We start from the raw sequence: 22,941 nt of genomic DNA, 5'->3' as shown, positions 1-22,941 counted from the left end.
TGCAGCTCTACTCTTGGCCTGTGTAACCTTCAGATGGTACAGAAGTATTATAGCTTGTGCCACTGTTCTGAGTAAAACCGTCTTGTTAGCAGATGGCTCTCTGTTGAGTTCAGGTTCCTTACATTTGTGACTTTGTGATCTCCACAGCATCTAACTGGAAAATATTGGGAGTGTCTTATGGGCTGAACCTACCAGTTTCACAGAACGCTGGCTCGAACTCAATTATGTGGCCAGATCCACAGGAGCCTGGGAATGGGTGTGTGCTCATGGCTAGACTCAACTCCGATCCATAGGCGGAGCATCTGTGTCATCTTTGGGCTTCTACTCCTACAGCGTATGTGTGGCAAAGCTTGAGCCTCAAAGTGTCAGGTCACATGGTAAACGCCACAGGCTTTAAGTCCTACTGGGAGTGAGACAGTTGTTTGGGGAACCACTATGTTCTTAAAGATCACTAAACAAAACCAAGACATAGAACTGTACATTCAACATGACTTCAACTGTGTTCAGTACTCTTAAAGATCAGAAAGGGCACATGACAGCTAATTGATTACATTGCATGTTAGTGATGGGATTCTTAATGATTCTTCCTCCCCATCTGTATTTTCTGTTTTACAAAGTTGTCATCTTAAACATGTGTCACTCACCTCTCCTATCTCTGAACACTTTTTTTTCTTTCAAGTGTATCAGCCATCTGAGTTCTGTCTCCCTATGTACGGATTTTTTTTTCTTCCTTACCAATGTGCTGTTTTAGTTTTTGTCAAATTGACATGAACTAGTCACTTGAGAAGAGGGAGCCTTAACTGAAGATTTACCTCCACCTTTGGGTAGCCTTTGGGGGGCATTTCCTTGATTAATGATCCATGTGGAAGGATGTAGCTCTGTGAGTGACACCACCCCTGGCAGTGATCCTGGGATATATGAGAAAGGCTGAGCAAGCCATGGAGAGCAAGGGCCTAATTAGTGTTCCTTCATGATTTCTGCTTCAGCTGCCTCCAGGTCCTTGCTTGAATTCTGCCCTAGCATCACTCAGTAGTGGGCTGTGACACGGAAAGTAAGTCAAATAAACCCTTGCCTTTCTGAGTTGGTTTCTGTCAGTGTTTTAATCACCGCAGCAGAAAGCAAACTAGGTCACGAAGAGTGTGCTCGGAACTCTGTACACGTCCCGTTCTCCACTCCCTAGGTGAAAGAACTGGAAGCTGTGCACTGGGGCTCTGTTGTAGATATCAAGGAATTAGGACTAAACACACAGGAAAAACCCTTCCTAGATCTTCTACTCCAGTGGAGAAACAGACAATAAGGAAAGTAGAAAAGGGAGAGGGGGCGCAAAGTAGATGGCGTGTAAAGAGATGAAGGTTACCAATTACTAAATAATAAAGAGATGAAGGTTACCAGTTTCTAAATAATAAAGAGATGAAGGTTACCAATTACTAAATAAGGTAAAGGGAAGCCGTGCCCTGTCAGTGGACTACAAGTTATAGACACAGGGGCCTGGGCAGGCCTTCCTGGAGGAAACCTCTTTTAGACCTCCTAGCTAATACAGAGAGCATCAGAAGACCTGGAACTATCTCTATTTGAAAGTCACCAGATTTGTTGACCAATGTCAATCAATGCCCAGGGGTCTTCTCCTTGCTGGACTTTTCACTGCGGCATCGACCTGTACATTCTGAAGTCTCCTTTATTGCTGAAGAACCCTCTCAGATCTATCCCCGCCCCCAATAAGTCATCTCCTACTTCTTCCCGACCTCGAAGATTCCTAAAGGATTTCTTCAGGGCTTGGCTCCAAAGCTTGGGGCAGCAGTTGATTTGCTTCTGCCCATGCTAACAGACTGCACGCTGATACCGTAAGGCTTGGTTGACGTTTTGGTGGGACTCTACAGTTCCCACTTTGCACAGTAGTCAGGAGAGCTTTTCGCTTGTCTAAGGGCGGACTAAATCATTGCTTGGAATTGCCCATTTGGTATGCTGACAGCCAGATCAGAGCAAAGGACCCTAAAAGAGCTCTGAAAACAAAAATACCATTTCTGGAATAAAGCTTATTTACCTCAAATGCAGTGGAGCACGTGGAGATGGAGTGCAGAATGGTATTCCATAGAAATGAGAGTGTGGCCTCCATGAGGGCTTCTTCCCATAGCCCAGAATACCACGGCCATGCACTTCTTTCCTTTTTATTTCCCTTAGACTTGGATTCTCTATAGTCAGATACATGCCTGCCTTCCATCTCATGTGTAATGGTCATAATCAAGGTCTCCAAAGTCTACCAAATTCAGTTCTGTGGCTTCTGCTATATCCATTCTGCTTGAATAACCCATGTCCCACCTGTCTGCGGCACCTGCCCTCCATCAGGCCGGCAGCCTAACCAGGAAGCCATCCTAGTTCCCCTTGTCTGTTCCGTAGTGTGGGGAAAATGTTTCACAGTAACGTAGCGTACTTACCTACACTGAGTAGGGAATTATATGGGCCTCTAGACTCATCAGGCTCCCAGGTCATGAGCAGCCGTCCGGTTTACTGTAAGATGCTCTTTGCTGCTGGGAAGCATATGAAATCCTTAGTCTGTGACCACCATCCCATGTTGAACACTCAAGTTCATTCTTCAGGTTGATGGTGGAGGAGTTTAGTGAGGTTCTTATCTCTAGCACATCTGAAGTCTACTGTGGTCACAGGGCAGTGCTCAGACTGGGAGAGCCCTAGAAGAGACCACAGAGCACTTAGCTAATCCAGTTCGTCACTGGATAGACGTCAGCACAGGTGTCAACACACCAGAGTGTTGCTTAACTCATACAGACTTCTACTTTCTTTTCATCAGAGACATTGGAGCAAGGAGTTCTAGAATGACAACTCTGCATGTGTGGGGGTCTTCATCTGTCTGATGGCCTTCACCAATTCCCTCTCTGGCCTTTGACTCTCAGGATTTAGCAACAGCCCTCCACCCCCAGGGTCTCAGACCTGCGGCCTCAAGCTGAGAATTGTAGTATGGTGTGAGACTCTGAGACTTGCTCTGAGCCCACAGCTTTTGCCGGTCGGCTGTCTGTCTGACCTGTCTTGCCCCCACACGTTTTCCTTTATTGCTGCTGTTTATACCTTTTAAAGCCCAGGCTGGGGGCACGATCTGCCTGATTTTTAACATGTTTTGTTTGGGGGAACTGACTGACTAAGGTTTTGAGATTTCTTAATTAGCTAGACATAATGCAGAAGAGAAGCCATCATAAGGAGAGCATAAAATAATGACCAGAACAGAATGATGATGCCATTTGGATTCCCCAGCTGCTGGTATCTCTTCATTCTCTGAAAGACATGAGTAAACTGTATTCATTACTGAAACACTTGGGTAGAGTATTTGAACAAAGGAAATGGGGTCATTTCAAAATGTCCAGTATGCGGTAATCAATGCCACCCGGCCTGTGGTGTAATTAATGGAAACATTGGCAACAGTCTGCCCATTGTTTGTCCTTGCGCAACAGGAAGTGGCAGGGCATTGGGGAGCCCAAGGAGAAGGTTTACGTAATGCAGAAGGAAGTGGCCAGAGCTCTGCTCAGCCAGCAGCTTTCTGACTACAGACCTTGGCTCACCTGAGTGCCTTCCTTTTCTTAACAAATGCAGAGATGTTCAATTGTTGAGAGTGTTGTTTGGATTTTGACCTTATTTAACAATAGATTTTGTTTCTCTTATGGCTAAAAATGGTGTCCTAAGAAACTTAGTTTTAGATCCTGTACAACTATATTTCAGTGGCAAGGCAGAATGAATTATGGAAAAGAAAATATAGCCAGCAGGCTGCTTATGTGCACTTAACTCAAACTATGCCGTGGTGGCTTTTGAAGTCAGGAGATCTGGAGTTGGGTGTTGGTTGTCCATACCAACTGTGGACATAAGACAAGGGGCTGCTGCCCTAGAGCAGGCTTCTTCTTTAAGAGGAAGGGCAGGGTTATGACATCTTGCAGGAATCTCAACTCTCCTATGCTTTGCCATGAGGCCCCTGAGGTCTAAGAGGTGGAATGGCTGTCAGTGTGCAGTGTATAAAGAGAGGCTAGCCACGTCTGCAGTGTCCACTCAGATTTGCTTTGTAAATATCCACCTCAGATCTGGTAATGTATTGCTTGTGTTTGTTAAAAAGTTAATGCTGGTATTTATATTAGAAGCCCAGTGTTTTCTTGTTCTACTGGAAAAATCCATCCATTATGGGTTTTGAAGAGGCATCACAAACCTCACTCGGTGTGGTATTGATTTAATCAAAATCAGCTTACATTTGAATTAATGGTTTCTGTAGAAAAGAGGAGCAAAAGTTAAGTGGAAGTGTCTATTTGAGAAGTCTCTGCTGATGGAGCTGGGTGACCTTGGGTACATTTTTGTCTTCCCAGAATCCCCAGTTTACCATCTTTAGCAGAAAAATTATAGTTCCCTTGAGGATTGTCATGGGACATGAAAGTAAGGCATCCAGAGTGGTTAGCAGATACTCAGGGGACAGTAGCTATGACTTGCAGAGGACCTTATCACGGTTGTTAGAAAAATGCGTGAACCAGTGAGCACTGTATACTGGATTCCACCTTCCAAGCCAGTTTGGGGATTACCAAAAGACGCAGTTCCAACTGTGTGTTTTGTTTTCTCTATATCAAGTCAACTGTGGTTTACTAGGATGGGGTTTTGTTGTCTTATTCCCAGAGTAAAAGGATACACGTGAGCACAAATGGCTGGAGTTTATTCTGAAAGCTGTTGTTGTAGCCTGTTCAGAACTGTTTTCTTCAGAACTCTCCTACTGGGGAAACAGGGTCACTTCAGAATACCAGTATGTGGTAACTGGTGCCATTCAGCCTGTGGTATAATTAATGAAAACATCTATCCTTTGTCAATTGTGCAAGAGAGAGTCTTCCAGAAAAGACTCCTGCGGAGAATGCTGAGTCTTCTGTGGGAACGGAAGAGGCCAGAGAACACTTAGGTGGCCCTGAAAGGTTCTGGGTTGAGCCTGACCTACTCCAGCCTTTTGATTGACCGTATCCCCACTAGACGTCATGAAGTGGAAGTGTGACAGGAGTGAAGAATGGTGACAGGCCAGGGTGCGCTGGCTCTGAGTGACAGCAGGCTTGCCTGTTCCCTGAAGTGGAGACAGGCAGTGGATGGACGCTGGCTAAGGAACCTAATCACCCAGGGTGTAGAATGGAGACGTTGACGGTGTCTCCAGTCAGGAGCGTAACAGAAATAGCCTGCCTGCCAGAATCCTCTCACTGTCGTATAGTCAGGATGTTATGCTGTACTCCTTTGATATTTGGTTTTTATTAAAAAATAAAAGAAGAATGTGGCCAATATGAGTCACTTTCAGAACAAGAAGGAAGGAATGCTGAGGGGTGGGTGCTTCGGGTTCTTCACTGTGGCTTGGTGCTGTCACAGTAAAGCATGGGGCTGGACATGCAACTTGTACCTTGGATGGTTGCTCTTGTGGCCTGAGTGTCCACCTTGGGTTTGTAATCTTTTTCTTGTCTGCAGCAGTTTGTTTGAGGGCCACTGGACAGTGTTAGTTTAGGATTGTCAAACAGGTTTCATCATTGTGGACTCTGATCCTTTGCAAGTGGCCACGGAGAGTCCAGTGTTAGCATAGGCTCCCAGTCTAAGTCAGACTCCAGAATAGCCTCGAGGGATGCCTAGTGCTATTACAGGTGTGGGGGGAAGTTCAGGTGTTGGGTTCATTTCTTTCTCTTCTTTCTTTTTTCTTTTCTTTTTTGCTCTTTTTGAGACAGGGTATCTCTGTAGCTTTAGGGACTGTCCCGGAACTAGCTCTTGTAGACCAGGCTGGCCTTGAACTCACAGAGATCCGCCTGCCTCTGCCTCGGCTTCCCAAGTGCTTGGATTAAAGGTGTGCACCACCGCCACCCTGCGGGTTTGTTTATTTCTTAAGACTCACATCTGAGTCTATTACTTCCGTGGTCTTTAGTGAGTGGAAGGTCACATAACGAACGTAGCCAATCCCAGAAAGGGGCACACTCTGTCACTCCTACTCTCAGTGCCCTGCCGCCGGGCCACTCGCCTGCTGTCCTCCATAGACGCCCATGTGAAAGGAACACCATATAGGACCGTGCGTGTCATGTTCTTTCACGTAATGTGACACTTCTGAAGTTTATCCAAGTCACAGTTTTACACTTCATTTGACTCCATGTCCAAATGGTACTCTGCTCTATGGATATAATCTCTTTTTTTGACTCTCCCTTCCTACACTGATGAACACAGGTTATTTCTGTGTCTGCCTTCTGTGATGAATGGAGCTGTGATCACTGATGTATAAACTTACACATTTATACATATTTTGGTCTCCTCATCTCTTTTCCTGGGAATTAAACTGCTGGCTACGGATAGCTCTCTGCTTAACATTTTAACCCACAATTCTTGTCTGTGTTAGCCACATGGCTTGGTACCTTTTATCGGCGAGGCATTCTCATCTTGTGTCCTCTGTGTCAGGGTGATGACTACAGTCTGAGCCTTTCCTCTTCCCAGAATTCCTATTCTTATTGTCCCACCTATACTTCCTGGCTGGCTACTGGCCAAACAGCATTTTATTAAACCAATACAAGTGACAAATCTTTACAGGGTACAAGACCGTTGTCCCACAGCAACTTAGAATTTTTTGTTACCTTTAACTATAAAAATTTCATGAGATGACGACCGCAGTAGAACACTGTTCTCAGGCCACGATCACTCATATTTGGCTCCAGAACAAACTCTGAGGTAAAAGCTGTTTTGTGTTGACAGTGCCCAGGGCCAAATAGACAAATCTGGTCACAGTCAGGTCCCAATAGACTGTTAATGACCTCAGAATTTGTTAAGGGAGTGATTGTCATTTTCCTACTTAGCTCTTCAGGAAGCGAGCAGAGTCATGTATCCCTGAATGTTCTTGCATTAGCCATCCGGAGAGGGATAAAGCTGGGATAGAGGTGAGACTGGAAAGATGACGGGAAGCTGCTGGTCTTGTCCACCATGGCCTATTGCTCCCTAAAGCCTTATTCCTAATGTGTTCTCCTTGGGAAATGGATTTATGTGCAGAGAAGGTGAGCTCACTATTGAGATCAAGTCACAACTGACCTTGAAGCTGAAGTTAACAGGGACATCACATTAAAAGCTGAACATTACTTCTTAAAGCATTACTTTTAAAGGATGAAAGAAACAAACAATTTTGTATATTTTCTTAGTTGAGTCTATAAGGGGTTTTTTGTTTTAATATAAGGTTTTGCTATGTTGCCAGGTTAGCCTCAGTCTCCTGAGCTTGGCCAATCTTCCTATCTTTTCAGTGCTAGACTACAGATGTATAATACAATATCCACCTCACATTTCCTTTTTACTTACGTATTGGAGAAAAAAGGAAGCTGTTTGCTTGCTTTTATTTTGGGCGGTCACTATATCACTGGCTGGTTTTGGACTCAGATACCTGCCTGCCTCTGCCTCTCTAGTGCTGGGATTAAGGTGTGTGCCCCCGTGGCTGGCATGTTTTCAGAATGTCTTATAAAGGGCTGGGGATATGGCTCAGGTTTGCATAGCATGAATAAGGCTCTGGGTTCAATTCCTGGTACTGATAAAATATTTCTAAAAACATATGTACTTATGCATACTTACATGTTTTTATTGTTATCATATTGGGTCTGACTAAGCAGTTGTAAGAGTTACTTATACTCATAGCTGAAGACAGCAACTAAAAAGACTTGAGGCCAAGGCCAGAGCATATGCCCAGTATTGGTCAAGGGTCCCATCCCTGGTACTACAAACTGATAACAAATAAAGGACAGGAAGGACTTTTTGGTAACTAGATCTTGGGGTCCTTGGTAGTGTGTGATAGTTTAGTTCTGTTGGGAAACTTGGAGGGGAACAAGTTGTAAGATTTTATAGGTCAGAAGTTCATACCAAAGACTTAAGTCTGGGGAGACCCACAATGGGAAACTGTATTGTGATCCAAGGCCTGAGAATGGCTCTGGCCTTTGGAGATGAGACACACACACCTCCATCTTTGCAACAGGGTCTGCACACTTCAGTTGCACATCACTTTCCCTGTAAGGATGCTTTTCGGTCTTGAAGAGACTGTATTTGTAGATGGAAGTTTCTGTTCTGCTTGGTCCCACAGCTCTTCAGTCCCAAAGAAACACACAGAGGTTTATATTAATTATAAAATGGCCTATTAGCTCGGGCTTATTATTAACTAGCTCTTACAACTTAAATTAACCCATAATTCTTGTCTATGTCTAGCTACATGGCTTGGTACCTTTTCTTAGTACAGCATTTTCATCTTGCTTCCTTTGTGTCTGGCTGGTAACTGACTCTCTCTGCCTTTCCTCTTCCCAGAATTCTCCTAGTCTGGTCACCCCACCTATACTTCCTGCCTAGCTACTGGCCAATCAGCATTTTATTAAACCAATATGAGTGGCAAATCTTTAGAGTGTACAAGAGCATTATCCCACAGCATGGATTCCTGTTTCAGTTCACATGATTGTTACAAAGCCTGTTTTCTGCCTCTTATAGACATTGCCTACATTCTGTCCTGTAATCCTCATATCCACCCATAGGGAAGGCACTTTTACTATCTCCAGTTGAGGAATTAAGAAGCTGAGGTTCAGAGCTGTTAAGTAACTGAAGCCTCCAAAGGTAATCGGCCGTATGTGAACCCAGTCTTTAGACACAGTTCTGTTACTTTCAGACAGTCTTTAGACACGGGTGCTGTATGTCTGCATGTCACATTGGAATGGCTCCTTGGCCTCCTGATCATTGTATTGTTCCTGTGGTTACCTCTCTCATCATTCCATGCTCCAAAGCCCTAGCTTGGAACTTGGAAAAACTTTCTTGTGTCTGCATAGGCCATCTGCAGGCTCTGGAAGGCTGACCTACTCAGAGTCGAGCTCTGTCCAGGTGTGGGAGGTGAACCATTGGGAATCTCAGCCCAGTGAGGAACAGCACCACTGGAGCAGGCCCCTTCTGAGGCTGGATGTGTGAGCCCAGTGGACACAGGAACCATCAGTGGCCACTGTACATTTGACAGGAGGAACTACTCAGAGACAAAGGACAGTCATGAGCCTGGAAGCCCCAGGGTCTGCAGAGTGATTTGAAAATTGAGCAGAGGACCTGAGTGCTAATCCCAAAAATTCAGATAAGCCAGGTATGGTAGTGCGTAGTTCCAGCACTTCTAAGTGAGATGGGAGGAAGAGGCAGGGGAAATCTAGAGGCTCATAGGTCACCTAGCCTGGTGTACCCAGAAGGAAAACAAAGACTCTCAAACCAAGTGGAAGGTGAGGATTGATGCCTGAGGTTGTCCACTAACCACACATACCTCGTGGCACAAGCCACTCAAACACACACACATCATAAACACATAAAAGCAACAAGATGTAAACCGAGCATAGCTTTTTGCTGTCCTCATTGTGGCAGGGCTCCCAGGGCTCACTTAATACAGCTGCATGATAGCATCTGGCTGGGCCTCTTTCCTAAACATGCCCACCCTGTGCCCGCTGGCTCTTCTTAGCCTCGTTCCCCTAGCTCCCCTGAAGGGATGGGAGCTATTCCAGGCAGTCCCTGGGTCTTCCCTCCAGGCCAATGACCCATTCCAGTGTCTTCACTGACTCCCTGCTGCTTTGCCTCCCCCACCCCAGGTTCACTTGATGTTTAACAAAACAGAGGCACACTCCTTAGTGACTTATTTTATGATCATATAAAAACACAGCTCTCACCTCAGAGAATAAGATAGTTTATTCTGAAGCCAAAAATTTGCGACTGTGGCCTGGGAACACAGATTCAGCTTACCCTGAATGTCGTATTTTAGTTTGGTAACAGCTTCGTGAAGTTTTTAGTGGTATAAAAACTATATAAAGTTAAATAGTGGTATAGCACAAAGAAAATCATCTAGATTCTTCATATGTGAGAAACCATGCAACATCTGAGCCAGGCTTATTTTGCTTACAATGACAGTCTCCAGTTCTATCAATTCTCCTAGCAGATGACATAATTCTATTTTCCTATTATTCATTCTTCTATCTGAACAAACTCTCTGGATGGATGGAAAGAACCACTCATCTCTTGATGGGTGTCTAGGCTGACTATTCTTTTTAATGTGTGTTCTTAGTGCTGTAAACATGTGGATTTTATTTCTGGGCTGTGTTCGGTCCATTGGTCAATGTGTCTGTTTTGACTTCTGTAGTTTCATAGTATGTCTTGGAGTCAGGTATTATTTGTCTTTCCCTCCAGGGCTGCTCTGCTCAGGCTCCACTGTGGTCACCTAAGTTTCAGGGCACCTGTTGTATAAGGCAGCTTGTTCATTTCCCAGCTGCCCACACTCCCAAAATAACCACACAAAAACTGTATTAATTAAATCATTGCTTGGCCCATTAGCTATAGCTTCTTATTAACTGTTACATCTTAATTTAACCCATCTCCATTAATCTGTGTATCACCATATGACTGTGGCTTACCGGAAAAAGTTCCATCTGTCTCTGGTGGCGGCTACATGGCGTCTCATTCTGGCGGCTACATGGCGTCTCACTCGTAATGGATTATTAGAAATTGCTGCGGACCCCTGAGTAGCTTGCTTGCAGGATCCCCAGCAGCAGCAGGCAGTGGGCAGGGGGTCCCAAGAACAGCCAATCCCAGGCAGGGATGGTGCATGAGACCATGTGGCAGGTCTCTGAAGGTGGCTTGTCCCTGGCAGCGTCCCCTGCAGCGAGCTATGTGGCAGCAGCAGGTGAGAGACAGACAGATAGGCACACCATGCAGAGTGAGGTTGGATATTTATTTAGTGGTTATGGAAGGGAAGGGAGAAGGGGAGAAGAAGGGCAGAGAGAGAGAGAGGAGAGACCGAAGCTGCCTCTCCGAGAGGGAGCCAGAAAAGAGAGAAAACTCAGGCTGGAAGCTGAAGATCAGCCTGTCTCAGCAGACAGGGGAGGGAATGGGCATGGCTTGTCTCTTAACAATGAGGCAGAATGATCATTACATCACTGACTTCGCCTTCTTTCTCCCAGCATTTAGTTTAGTTTTCCCTGCGTAGCTAAGTTCTGCCTCGCTATGAGCCAAAGCAGTTTCTTTATTCATTAACCAATAAAAGCAACACATAGACAGAAAGACTTCCCACACCATTTCCCCTTTTCTGTCTAAAAGGAAGGTTTTAATTTAACATACTAAAATTACATATAGAAAACAAGTATCAAGCAAGAATTACAGTTACAGTATTTATATCTACTTTATCTTTTATCATAACTAAGGAAAACTATATTATTACTATCTATTATTCAACTCCATCAAAGACTCCAGAAGGATGTAATATTACCTAAGTAAACAGGAAATGCATTGTAAGCAACTTCCAAAACTTTCGAATTGACAGAGACATCTCACTACCTGGACAGTCACCCAAAGTTCTTCTGTACCACTGGGGCATACATCTTCAGCCTACAAGCCCATAGTATCTTTCAGACTTTTCCATGAAGCAGGAAATTTCAAAGACAGTTCCACCTGTATTGGCAGCTTGTCAGCCACTTTCTTCTGTGTCCTGCAGAATGTCTGACAGACTCTTTCATGAAGCAGGAACCCTGAAGGACCATCTCACCTTTAGGCAAGTTCAGCAGTCATCTCTCCATGGGTCCTGCATGTCCAGTTCATACAGCATAACATCAAGCAGTCCAGGCAAGAGCAGTTTCTTACCCAAATGGCTAGCAAACTCTATAAGGAGCCTCTTCGATGCCCATCTTCCTCTTGAAGTAATTGGTGCTGCCAGGAACAGATGTGTCTCATTTTTATGAAAGTCTTAAGTTATTAAAACATTTTAAATGCCATATTCAGCAGTCTTTGAGGGGTTTGAAGAATAACTATCCATATGAAATATACCTTTATACATCTAGAAAATCTAACAAGACTACAAGCTTGATTATTATAGATGACTATTAACCTATATTTCTTAATTATACATTACATTTTTAAATGAGCTGCACAAACACAATACCTTAATTAAGAGCTAAAATATACATATAACAAAATGGACCTTAACTTTGTATCAAGAAAGCAAGATCCATACCAATGCAAATCTCTATAGTGTGTCCCCCCCTTTAAATATAAACAAACATTTATAAACAGTCATTTAGGGAATTTGGGCATAGTTCTCTCCAAATGCTTTCTTCTTTTTGTTGGGTGAAGTAATTTTTCAGGGGTGTTCATTGGCCTTTCAGGGGATCTTGGTCCATCAAACCATATTAGTCTGGAAAGATTACACAGGTTCTCATCCTCTCTGTAAACAAAAGCAGAACCTCTTTTCTAAAACAACATATCCTTAGACACAAATTTTGAAGACAAGATACCTTTAAATTATATATGTTGGTTAGTTAGCTACTTCACAGTCAAAAAATTCAAAGAAAATACAACAATGTATATAATCCGGACTCTCTGTGTATATTCCATCTTTATTTTTCTTTATTTCTATTACTTCTTCTACAAGTTTACTCTGTCTCTTGAAAGACTTTGCTTTATTTTTTAAAACAATTTACTTCCTTTTATAGTATTTTTCCTCTCTCTCCCAGGTCTACATATATATTTATCCAACACTGTGACCCATTTAGAGGTCCTTTATTTTTATCTGAATCTGTCTTTATTGTGTATCTGTAAACTGTTACATCTTTGTTGTAGTAAGAGCGGCTAGCTTTATACCTGAAATAATTACATGGAAACTGTATTCTTTTAAACACTGCTTGGCCCATTAGTTTTAACCTCTTATTGGCTAGCTCTTTCATATTGATCTAACCCATTTCTAATATTCTGTGTAGCACCACGAGCTGGCTTACCAGGAAAGATCTTAACCTGTGTCTGTCTGGAGTGGGAGAATCATGGTGACTGCCTGACTCGGCTTCTTTCTTCCAGCATTCTGTCTGTCTACTCTGCCTACCTAATTTTCTATCCTATTAAAGGCCAAGCAGTTTTCTTTATTAATTAACCAATGAAACAACAGATAGAAAGATGACCCTCCTCCATCACATCTTAATTTATCCCATCTCCATTAATCTGTGTATCACCATATGGCTGTGGCTTACCGGATGTAGGTGGGTCTTCTATCTATCTGTTACTTTCATTGGTTAATTAATAAAGAAAACGGCTTGGCCTGATAGGTCAGAACATAGGTAGGCGGGGAGGACAGAACAGAATGCTGGGAGGAAGAAGGCAGTGAGGCAGACATCATGGAGCCAGCTGCCAGGAAAGATGCTGAATCTTTCCCGGTAAGGCACCACCTTGTGGTGCTATACAGATATTAGAAATGGGTTAGATCAGTATTTGATAGTTAGCCAATAAGGGACTGGAGATAATGGGCCAGGCAGTGTTTAAATGAATACAGTTTCCGTGTTATTTCCAGGGCTAAGCTAGCCGTGCAGGAGCCAGGCAGGATGAAAAGCAGGCCTGCTTGCCTCTTCACTACACTTACCAGATAAAGTTCTATCCAGTGTCTGTCTCTGGCGGTGGCCTTCTTTCTCCCAACATTCAGTCTAGTTTTCCCCATCTAGCTAAGCTCTGCCTTGCTATAGGCAAAAGCAGTTTCTTTATTCATTAACCAATAAAAGCAACACATAGGCAAAAGGACCTCCTACACCAGGCACCTTTCATGTGTCTGTGCAGAATGTCCCTGGTGTCCTGATAGAACTTGATGGGTTTTCTTTCTTTTTTTCTTTCTTTTCTTTTTTTCTTTTTTTTTTTTTTTTTTTGGCTTTTCGAGACATGGTTTCTCTGAAGCTTTGGTGCCTGTCCTGGAACTAGCTCTTGTAGACCAGGCTGGCCTCGAACTCACAGAGATCCGCCTGCCTTTGCCTCCCGAGTGCTGGGATTAAAGGCATGCGCCACCACCGCCCGGCGATGGGTTTTCTTAATACAAATTGACAATACTAATTGTTTTTCTAGATACAAATCCCTCAAATATATATGTTGTGAATATTTTCTTTGTGTGTGCTGTGCATTGCTTTTTTCATTTCTTGTTTTATATTTATTTATTTATGTGTGGGGTATGCACATACCATGTTGTGCAGAGTAGTCTTTTGAAACATTCTGCTGTCAGAGACAGCATGTGGTGATGGAGGACAAAGTTTGAAGAGGGGGCTAACTGAATGGTGAGATCTTAAGGGCAGCGTTATCTCTTTGTGGTGTTAGTATCACAGACCCCCACATCGCAGAGGCTTATGCAACAATAATTGTTTCTCCCTGGCCTAGCACAGTGGCTCTTAACCACAGAAGCCCCATGGCTTGGGCTTCTTGTAGCTTCCCTCCCTGCCAAGCCATGGGCATGACTCACATGTTCTCCCTCAGCTGCAGCAGAGAGGATGGAGGAACTAAGCAGACAGGGAGCAGCTCACTACCAGCTGAGCTGAGAAACGTTACTCAAGGCTGCTGTGCCTGACACATCCACCAGAACAGACCAGGACACAGGCATGTGACCATAGGAGGAAGGGTTTTAAAACACAAGCTGTTCACTGTTTATTAGAAAATCAAATTGTTTATTTAAAAAGTTAGGGCTTCTTCTAGAAGTTCCCATAACCTAGTAACTTGCCACTTTTCTCTTTCTGGGCCTGCCTGTGTTTCCTGGAAGAGTAAAGTCATGTTAATGTGCACAGCAATGGTGTGGAGGGAAGGAGTTTGGGATTTGAGTGTCTCTGTCCTTGGGAGCCAGCATGGCGCATGGCATGTACCGAGAGTCACTGATGTAGGATGGCATCTGCATTGTTCACCCCCCGAAGTGTCACCTCCCCTGCAGTGTCTACATGCCCAGCTGGATATGGGGCCATGCAGGCAAGTGTGTGCATCCTCACAAATGCTTCACAAGTTGGCTGGAAAACCACTGAGCTTCATGCGTGTCAGGATCAATGAGTTGATTGCCAAGCACTTTAGTCATGACCCATAGGAGCCTGGGGGGTCAATTCAGGTCACCTCCTATATCTGACTTCATCTGTCTGTCTCTGTGGTTGTATCAAGGATGGAGAGCAGAGGATCTCCTAAGCAAGGTATTCCGTGATAACTAGAGAAAGTTCTACAGTATGAGCAGTTGTATGAGCTGTTTGGTTATCCCTTCCCACTACCACTGCCCCTCACAAGAGGTTTATTTTGGGACGTCTTGGCAGGCCCAGTGGCCAGCCCTTAGGAGCACTGAGCAACTGGCACAGTGCTTCCTAAAAGCTAGGGAGTTCATGTGCCCGTCCTCTTAAGGTACATAACTTTGACACTGAGTTCCCATTCAGGTGGATTTCTTTTGTTCTTCCCCTCCCACCAGCTCCTCTTTGTCTCCTGAACATTGGAAAATCACTGAAGAGGTCTTAATAATGCCCCACCCCATCTCACTGTAGAAAAGTAGGATTGGCTTTCTTCAGGCCTGGCTTGGATCTCCCATTTTTGTGAAAACCTTTCTCAGAGGCTCGACGTGGTCAGACATTCTGTGCTTTATGCTGGAGGCAGAAGGGAGTAAATAGGAAGAGAGGGGCAGGAGGAGTGAGCGTAGTGTTCAGAAGTTTGGAGTGAGATGAGCATCTTGTAAGGGTTTGGTCAAGAAAGGGGTCATGTGTAGGTGTGGGGTCCTTGTAGAGGGGTGCAGGCGTATAAAGCACAAGAGATGCCCTCCTTTACCTCCAGCTGATATCTCTGCAGCTGAGGAAGGGGCATTCCAGGGAGTGTTCAGGCTCTGACGTGGTGCTCTGGTCCTCCACGTGGTCTAGAGGTATAGTTAGCACTTTGTGTCCTGGCCTAGGAGCTGTGACTTCCCCTAAAGTTTTCCCCCTGACTGATCACAGCTTCACTAAAATGTTCTGGGAAGAAGAGAGATGAAGACCAGGTTTTGAAAAATCCTGTGTTGGATATCTGTGTGCACTGTTTTCTTTCCCACAACTTTGTAAAGACAGGTGTGGCCTTTAATGACAGATAGATGGTCTAAGAACTGTGTTAGGGAATTTCCTCATGGCATGTGAAGTGTGAGCATGCACCGCTGTATGGTGGAGCTGCAACACACTCGGGCTGTGGGCAGTGCCTGTGAGTCCTCGGCTGCAGCCTGCACAGCATATTCTGGGGCTGGATGTCAGCTGGAGACACGGCGGCAAGGGTCTGCTCGCTTCCACAAAGCCAAACATCAACAATGCAGCAATAGAGCTAGAGAGCTGGGTGCCCAGGAGGGCACTCGGGGTGTCAGTGAGCGCTGAGGAAGCTACTCTACCTGACTACACTGGACACAGGCCACACTGCCTTATAGAAAAACGTCTCCTGGCCAGGCAGAGCTGGTGCATGCCTTTAATCCCAGCGCTCAGGAGGCAGAGACCGGTGGAGACCAGTCTGGTCTAGAGAGCTAGTTCCAGGACAGGCTCCAAAGCTACAGAGAGACCCTGTCTCTAAACCACCCCCCCTCAAAAAAAAGTTTCCTCAATACATTAGTTTTAGCTTACTAGAGGGCTTTTACTTTATAAACTCTTAGGGTTTTTAGTTGTTTCTTTTGCTTTTTGTTTAGAGATAGGGTCTTACTATGTAGCCCTGTTTGTTCTGGAACTTTCTAGTAAAGGTATGTGCTTGGCTAAACTTTTTCTGTAATACACTTAACTTAAAATGCACATTGTACTGCTATGCAGAGTTCTCTTCATAGCCATATTCTGCAAGCTTTTTCCTATTAGTTTAAAATGTTACCTTTGAAACTTTATTAAAAGTTGCTTTTATTATGTGTATGACTGTGTTTGAGTGTATCTGTGTGCACCACACAGGTGCAGGAGCCCTTAGTGGTCAGAAAACTCCCTGGGATGGGAGTATGAGGTGGGTGTGAGCTGCCATGTGGGTGCTTGGATCTGAGCCTTAGCGCTCGGCACCTGTGAATCACCTCTCTGGCCCCATGGTGTCATTGGTGTCACCCTTCTGGTCCTCAGCTTGTCCCATTTGATGGTCCTGGTGGGCAGTGACAGGCACAGGGCTGTCCTTTCCTGTGAGGATGAAGCAATTAACTCTTTTTCCTCCCTCCCTTCTTTCCTCCCTTCTTCCCTCCCTCCTTCCCTCCCTCCCTCTTTTTTTCCTTCTCCTCTCTCTCTCTCTCTCTCTCTCTCTCTCTCTCTCTCTCTCTCTCTCTCTCTCAGAGAGTTCTCTGTAAAGCAGAGACAAAGCATCTAGCATAGGTTCTCGACCTGTGGGTCACCACCTTGGGGGCCAGCCCTTTCACAGGAATCACCCAAGACAATCAGAGAACAGATGTTTACATCGCAGCAAAATTACAGTTACAAAGTAGCAATGAAAACAGTTTTATTATGGTTGGGGTCAAGCATGAGGAACTGTATTAAAGGGTCACAGCATTAAGAGGGTTGAGAGCCACTGGGAAGGCTGGGTGTCCAGGTGGAACTCTAGAGGAAGCTGACTAGTGTCAGAGGCAGTGACCATCTTGAGGACTATTGAGACCCGTCCTGGGATATTTGGGAGTGTGTCTTACTCATTCCTTGTTGAGATTTCTCTCTGTGAAAGAATCCTGGGGCCAGTGAGATGGCTGAGTGGGTAAAGGTGCTTACAGCCAAGCCTGATAACCTGAGTTTGATTCCTGGGACCCTCGTGGTGGAAGAGAAGAACCTGTACTCCCCAAGTTGTGCTCTGACCCCCACAAGCGCAGCACGGCACAAGGAACACCCCAGTACACACAACTGAAAACAAACGAGCATCCTGAGTGTAGGCACCAAATGGAGGAGCTGACTGCCTTGGTCGAGTGAGCTGCTGGAATCTATACCTTCTGTTCCCTTCTCTGCAGAAGAAAACTACACAGCAACATTGCTTTTTTTCTTGATCACTAATTATGTTTTATTTCCTCTGGGTGTACACAGCCTCACCCATGTGCAAACGGGCCAGAGTGTGCCTGTGGAGGTCAGAGGACACCTCGGGGTCAGTTCTCACCTTCCACCATCTCCGTCACCCACTGAGCACAGTGCAATGCTTCAGCCATTACGAGGTTGTCCCTAATACTATAGCAGATAGAAACCCCCCATTTCCTGGTCATGGCCATGTGGTATGCCAGTGAAATAAGCACCAGTTACATCCATGTCCAGACTCAGGTACACACAAAATGGCTGCCGGGCACATCCATGACCAGCACTCGGGTACACAGAGTGGCATAGGAGTATTGAAAACGCAGCTCTTACTGGCTCACTGCTGTGCTAGAGCAGTGGTTCTCAGCCTTCCTAATGCTGTGACCCTTTAATACGGTTCCTCAAGTCGTGGGGACCCCCAATCGTAAAATTATTTTTGTTTCTATTTCATAACTGTGATGATATTGCTATTTAAATAGCTGATACACGACCCCTGCAAGAGTCGCGCCCACAGGTTGAGAACCGTTAATCTAGACACTTGCTAAACAGGGTATAATGTGTGTGTTTGCTTCTGTTTGCCTCCTACAGATGGATCTGTCCGTGGAAACCCTCTTTTGCTTCATGCAGGAGCGCCAGAAAAGATACGCCAAGTATGCAGAGCAGATCCAGAAGGTTAACGAGATGTCGGCCATACTGCGCCGCATCCAGATGGGCATCGACCAGACGGTGCCACTGATGGAGAGGCTGAACAGCATGCTGCCCGAGACTGAGCGCCTGGAGCCCTTCAGCATGCGGCCTGAGCGGGAGCGGCACTAGCAGGCACCTGCCCCCCTGGCCGCAGCTCCTCTAGCCTCGCGGGGCCCTAGTGTTTGCTTAGATGCGGTTGACCGACACCCGACTTTCCCAGGTGGTCGTTCTTGATTCCCGAAGTTGGGACAGCTGAATTCCTATGAGTTCTTTAAAGAACATTGCCTCCAGAGTTATTTTTATTTTGCTCAGATTTTTTAATTAAAAGTGTATATAGACTAGCTCCTGCAGTGAAACTGGAGAAAGCGTTAAGAAACTGTGTTCTCCTTGGCACCCGGGAGACTCCTGCTTCTCTTGGTTGTGGTCGTAACTATAAGATCTAAGTCCCGTTTCTGTCCCCACGACAGCTGCCATCACATCAGGGGGCTGTCTGGCTGTGTCCTTTTCCCCTCCCGGGACACTGCCTGTTTCCAGGTACCTGCCCCTCCTGTGCGCCGCTGGAAACTGAAGGCGCCCTTCACCCACTCATGAAGTTGTCCTCTGTTAGAGCTGCTCTCCCATACGGAGTTCAGCCTTCTGTGACCGCGGGCAGACCTCGGCCTCCATAACAAGGTCTGCACCAACATCTGATCGTACCCAGAGACCCGCTGAGCTCCGCTGATGCTCCAGGGACATGTTGGGCTACCTAGCCTCTGCCTTCCACTGTCTGCTGTGGATCATGAAGCTGAGAAAAGAATTTCTGCCCATCTCAGGAGTTCAAGGAAGAAAGGCCAAGGGAAGGAGGGGTGGAGTGAATGCGGGACAGAAGAGAAGAGCTGGGGTCTGGAGAGATGGGGCTGGAGCCTGCAGCCACTACCTTGCTGCCTGTATTCCTCCAGGACCCAGAGTATCAGGAGCCAGAAGAGCCTTCAGTGTTTTTATAAGATTAAAATTAATCTGCTTAATTTATTGTGTAACAGCTAAACTTGATCTGATTCTAATCTTTTTTATTTTTAATTTTATTATTATTGTGATTGTGTATATGATGTGTTGTGTATGGATTGTCACAGTGCGTGCTTGGAGGTCAGAAGACAAATTTGTGGAGCTGGTGCTCTCCCACCTTTATGTGGGTTCTGGGGATCGAACTCAGGTCTCTTGGCTTGCATGATAAGCATCTTTACTCAATGAGCCATCTAACCAGGCCCACAAAATCCTGGTTCTTGATCAGATACTAATTTATAATGTTTTTAAAACCCCAACTAAAATGTAGGGCATAAGACAGTTGAATGGCAGAGGAAGCTTGACTGTATACTTGTAGCTGGCCTGGAATTCACTCCTAGGCCAGGCTGAGCTTGTGGCCGCTTCCTGCCTCTGTGTCCAGTGCCAAGGTTACAGACTTCACCATTCCCAGCATGTCTAGTATGTTCCAGATGACTAAATACATAAAGATTATCCATTTGTTCGGAGCTGGAAGAACCCAGACAGGACCTACCACTTCCAGGGTAGCCTCTGGGTCATAGTCTGGAAGGGGCTGATGTCTTCATCCCTCATGTGGAAGGAGGTGAGGTGGGCTGAGAGAGCTTTGGGGAGCTGCAGCAGCGAGCTGGGTGTGGGGCCATGGTTTTCCCTGTGTTGAGCCCCCAGTGAAGGTGGTCTGTACATATTTTTTCTCATGACTGGAGCTTTAGCCATTTCTAGAGCAATTCCCAGGAGTTACAATGTAAAGCAGATGTTCTGTAGCATAAATCCTACTAAATACCCTGAGATGGTTCTAGAGTGTGCCCTGGGTGAAGGAATGGCAGCCCGCATCGAATAATCCCGCCAGTGTTTCCAGTGCTTTGCCTTCTGTCTCCCGGGCATGCTCAGATGTCAGATAACTGAGACTGGAGTTCCAAACTGAGTTTGCTCTTTTTCCATTGATCTTTTCTCCCATAGCATTTCGTTTTATTTTTGATTTTTCATACTGCTTTAATACTATTTCCACAAAGCATTTTAATATGTGATGTAGCTAAATGAAGCCAGAGTTGTCCTCAGAAATAGTTTTTTCCTTTTCTCGAAGTTTCAGATGGGCAGAAAGTTGCAGAGTACTGCAGGAGGTGCACATGGACTGGGGGCTTCTTCTCAGTCACCACCACCATTGTTTTCCCCTGAGTTTCTGGAATATTTAGAACCCAGCTCTATGCAGAGATTCTCCTAAGCCTTCAAAGAAAGAAGGGCTGATCGTTCAGAGCTGTGTGTACAGTGCAGGCTTCCGTTGCGCTGCCATCAACTTGACTTTGCGTAGTGAACGCCTGAAGTGCAGCGCAGACTCAGCCCGAGGGCTGCGCGCTCCGGCCATCTCCTCATTTCATGGCAGAAGGGTTGGGGATGAAAGAAGCTGCAGCAGCCAGCTCGCTTTCTTCAAGAAATTAGGGCGAGGCTAGAGCTTGTGTTGGGGATCCTCCTAGTTTAATGTGTTGCTGTGGGGTGGGGAAGGTGGTGTGAGCTTGGCTAAGCTGAACTATTTTTCTTTCTTCCTTTCTTTCTTTTTTTTTTTTTTGTTTTGTTTTTCAAGGCAGGGTTTCTCTGTGGTTTTGGAGCCTGTCCTGGAACTAGCTCTTGTAGACCAGGCTGGTCTCGAACTCACAGAGATCCGCCTGCCTCTGCCTCCCGAGTGCTGGGATTAAAGGTGTGCACCACCACCGCCTGGCGCTGAACTATTTTCTAGAAGCCCCTTCTGGTCTCCTTTAGGGTGAGGCTGGCCACCAGCAAAGTTCCGCTGAGATTTGGAAGAGGGTGCGCCCCCTTCCGTCTTCTACACCGCTACTGGGATCTGCTCCAGCCTGGGGAGTGTTGGCTTCTTCAGAGCATCCTTGCACCTGGATGAAAGCTCCTGTGTGAGGAGAAGCTGCCGAGGGCTTCTGGGGTCCTTTTCCAAGGGAATCTGGGAAGGCGAGTGATGTGTCAAAACATCCTCATGCTGTGTCTCTTGGATGACTGCTATTCTATGTGGCCAGTACAGGTTTTTGTGGAAATGAAGAAATAGCCTGGAGTTGTCAGAGAGCCCTGGATGGAAGTTTAATTTTTTGGTAAGCCATTTTTATTTCCCTGAGCCTCAATACTATAGTTTGGAGCTAATGTCCCTCAAAGGTCCATGAATGTGAAAAGCCCAGTCAGTCCCCAGAAAATGGTGCTGTTGGGAAGAGGGGGACCTAGGAGATGGGGCCTGGTGGAAGGAAGTCTGGTCATTGGCAAGCATGCCCTTGAGAGAACAATCTCTCACTTCCCATCCACTGTGAAATCTATGATACTTAACTCTAGTTGTTTGTTTTGGTTCTTGAGATAGAGTTTCACGGAAGCCACGCTGCTGGCCTTGAACTCGCTATGTAGCTGAGGATCTCAACTTTCTGATGGTCCAGTCTTATGGGGGAGAGTCTTCTGTTTTGTGTTAATTTCATTGGTTAAATAAAGAGACTGCCTTGGCCCTTTAATAGCACAGAAAATTAGGTAGGCGGAGTAGACAGAACAGAATGCTGGGAGAAAGAAGCAGATTCAGAGAGTCGCCATGGTTCTCCTACTCCATACAGACACAGGTTAAGATCTTCCCTGGTAAGCCACCTTGTGGGCTACACAAATTATTAGAAATGGGTTAGATCAATATGTAAGAGCTAGCCAATAAGAGGCTGGAACTAATGGGCCAAGCAGGGTTTAAAAAAATACACTTTCCGTGTAATTATTTCGGGTATAAAGCTAGCCGTGCAGGCGGCCGGGTGCCGGGGACACAGCCCCACCGCTCTTATCACACACCAGTCTCTTTCCCTGAGTGCTAGGATAACAGACACCCAGCACCTGGAGAGCATCTTTACCTGTTTAGACTGTGAGCTCCCAGCATGGGGTGTTCCTCCCTCTTTCCCTTCCTCCTTGCTTTTTAAACCAGGGCTCCACCCTGCCTCTAAGATCCTGCTTTGCTTCCCTGTGATGCACTTACCTGTATTTAGGGACAAACAGAACACTGACTGCAGATTCTTTATTACAGTGAAAGGCAACTGAAGCTGGCCTTCACCTCTTGTTCTATGTGCAGATGTTTTCATACTTGTAGAGTGGCATTAAAGCCAGTACTAATGAGGCCTGTGGCGCACACTTCTAGGCTCAGTGCTTGGAAGGCTGAAGCAGGAGGATCACTGTAAATTCAAGGACAGCCTCAATATCCACAAACACACACACACCATGTTATACTCTTAGGGCATTGTAGGTTTCACTTTTTGCTGGCTACTTTTAAGTCAACTTGACACAAGCCAGAATATTTGCGAAGAGGGTATTTCAATTGAGAAAATGTTCCCAATAGATTAGCCCATGGGCAAATCTGAAGTAATTTTCTGGACTGATGTAGAAGAGTCCAGCTCACTGTGGGCAGTGCCACCCCTAGGCTGGTAATCCTGGGTTCTATAAGAAAGCGGGCTGT

General features: G+C 45.6%; 1 protein-coding gene across 1 annotated transcript in view; it reads left to right on the top strand.

Moving 5' to 3' along the window:
• Borcs5 (BLOC-1 related complex subunit 5) overlaps positions 1-22,174 on the top strand; it is an 81,707-nt gene extending 59,533 nt beyond the window's left edge. Inside the window, exon 4 of the mRNA XM_075982512.1 lies at positions 18,363-22,174. Within this exon, the coding sequence (XP_075838627.1) occupies positions 18,363-18,590 (228 nt within the window). The 3' untranslated portion in view covers positions 18,591-22,174. The remainder of the gene's footprint in view (positions 1-18,362) is intronic.
• The last annotated feature ends 767 nt before the right edge of the window (positions 22,175-22,941 follow it).

The sequence above is a fragment of the Microtus pennsylvanicus genome, chromosome 8, assembly GCF_037038515.1.
Source record: "Microtus pennsylvanicus isolate mMicPen1 chromosome 8, mMicPen1.hap1, whole genome shotgun sequence".
NCBI classification, from domain to species: Eukaryota; Metazoa; Chordata; class Mammalia; order Rodentia; family Cricetidae; genus Microtus; species Microtus pennsylvanicus.
This window is presented reverse-complemented; position numbering and strand designations above follow the sequence as displayed.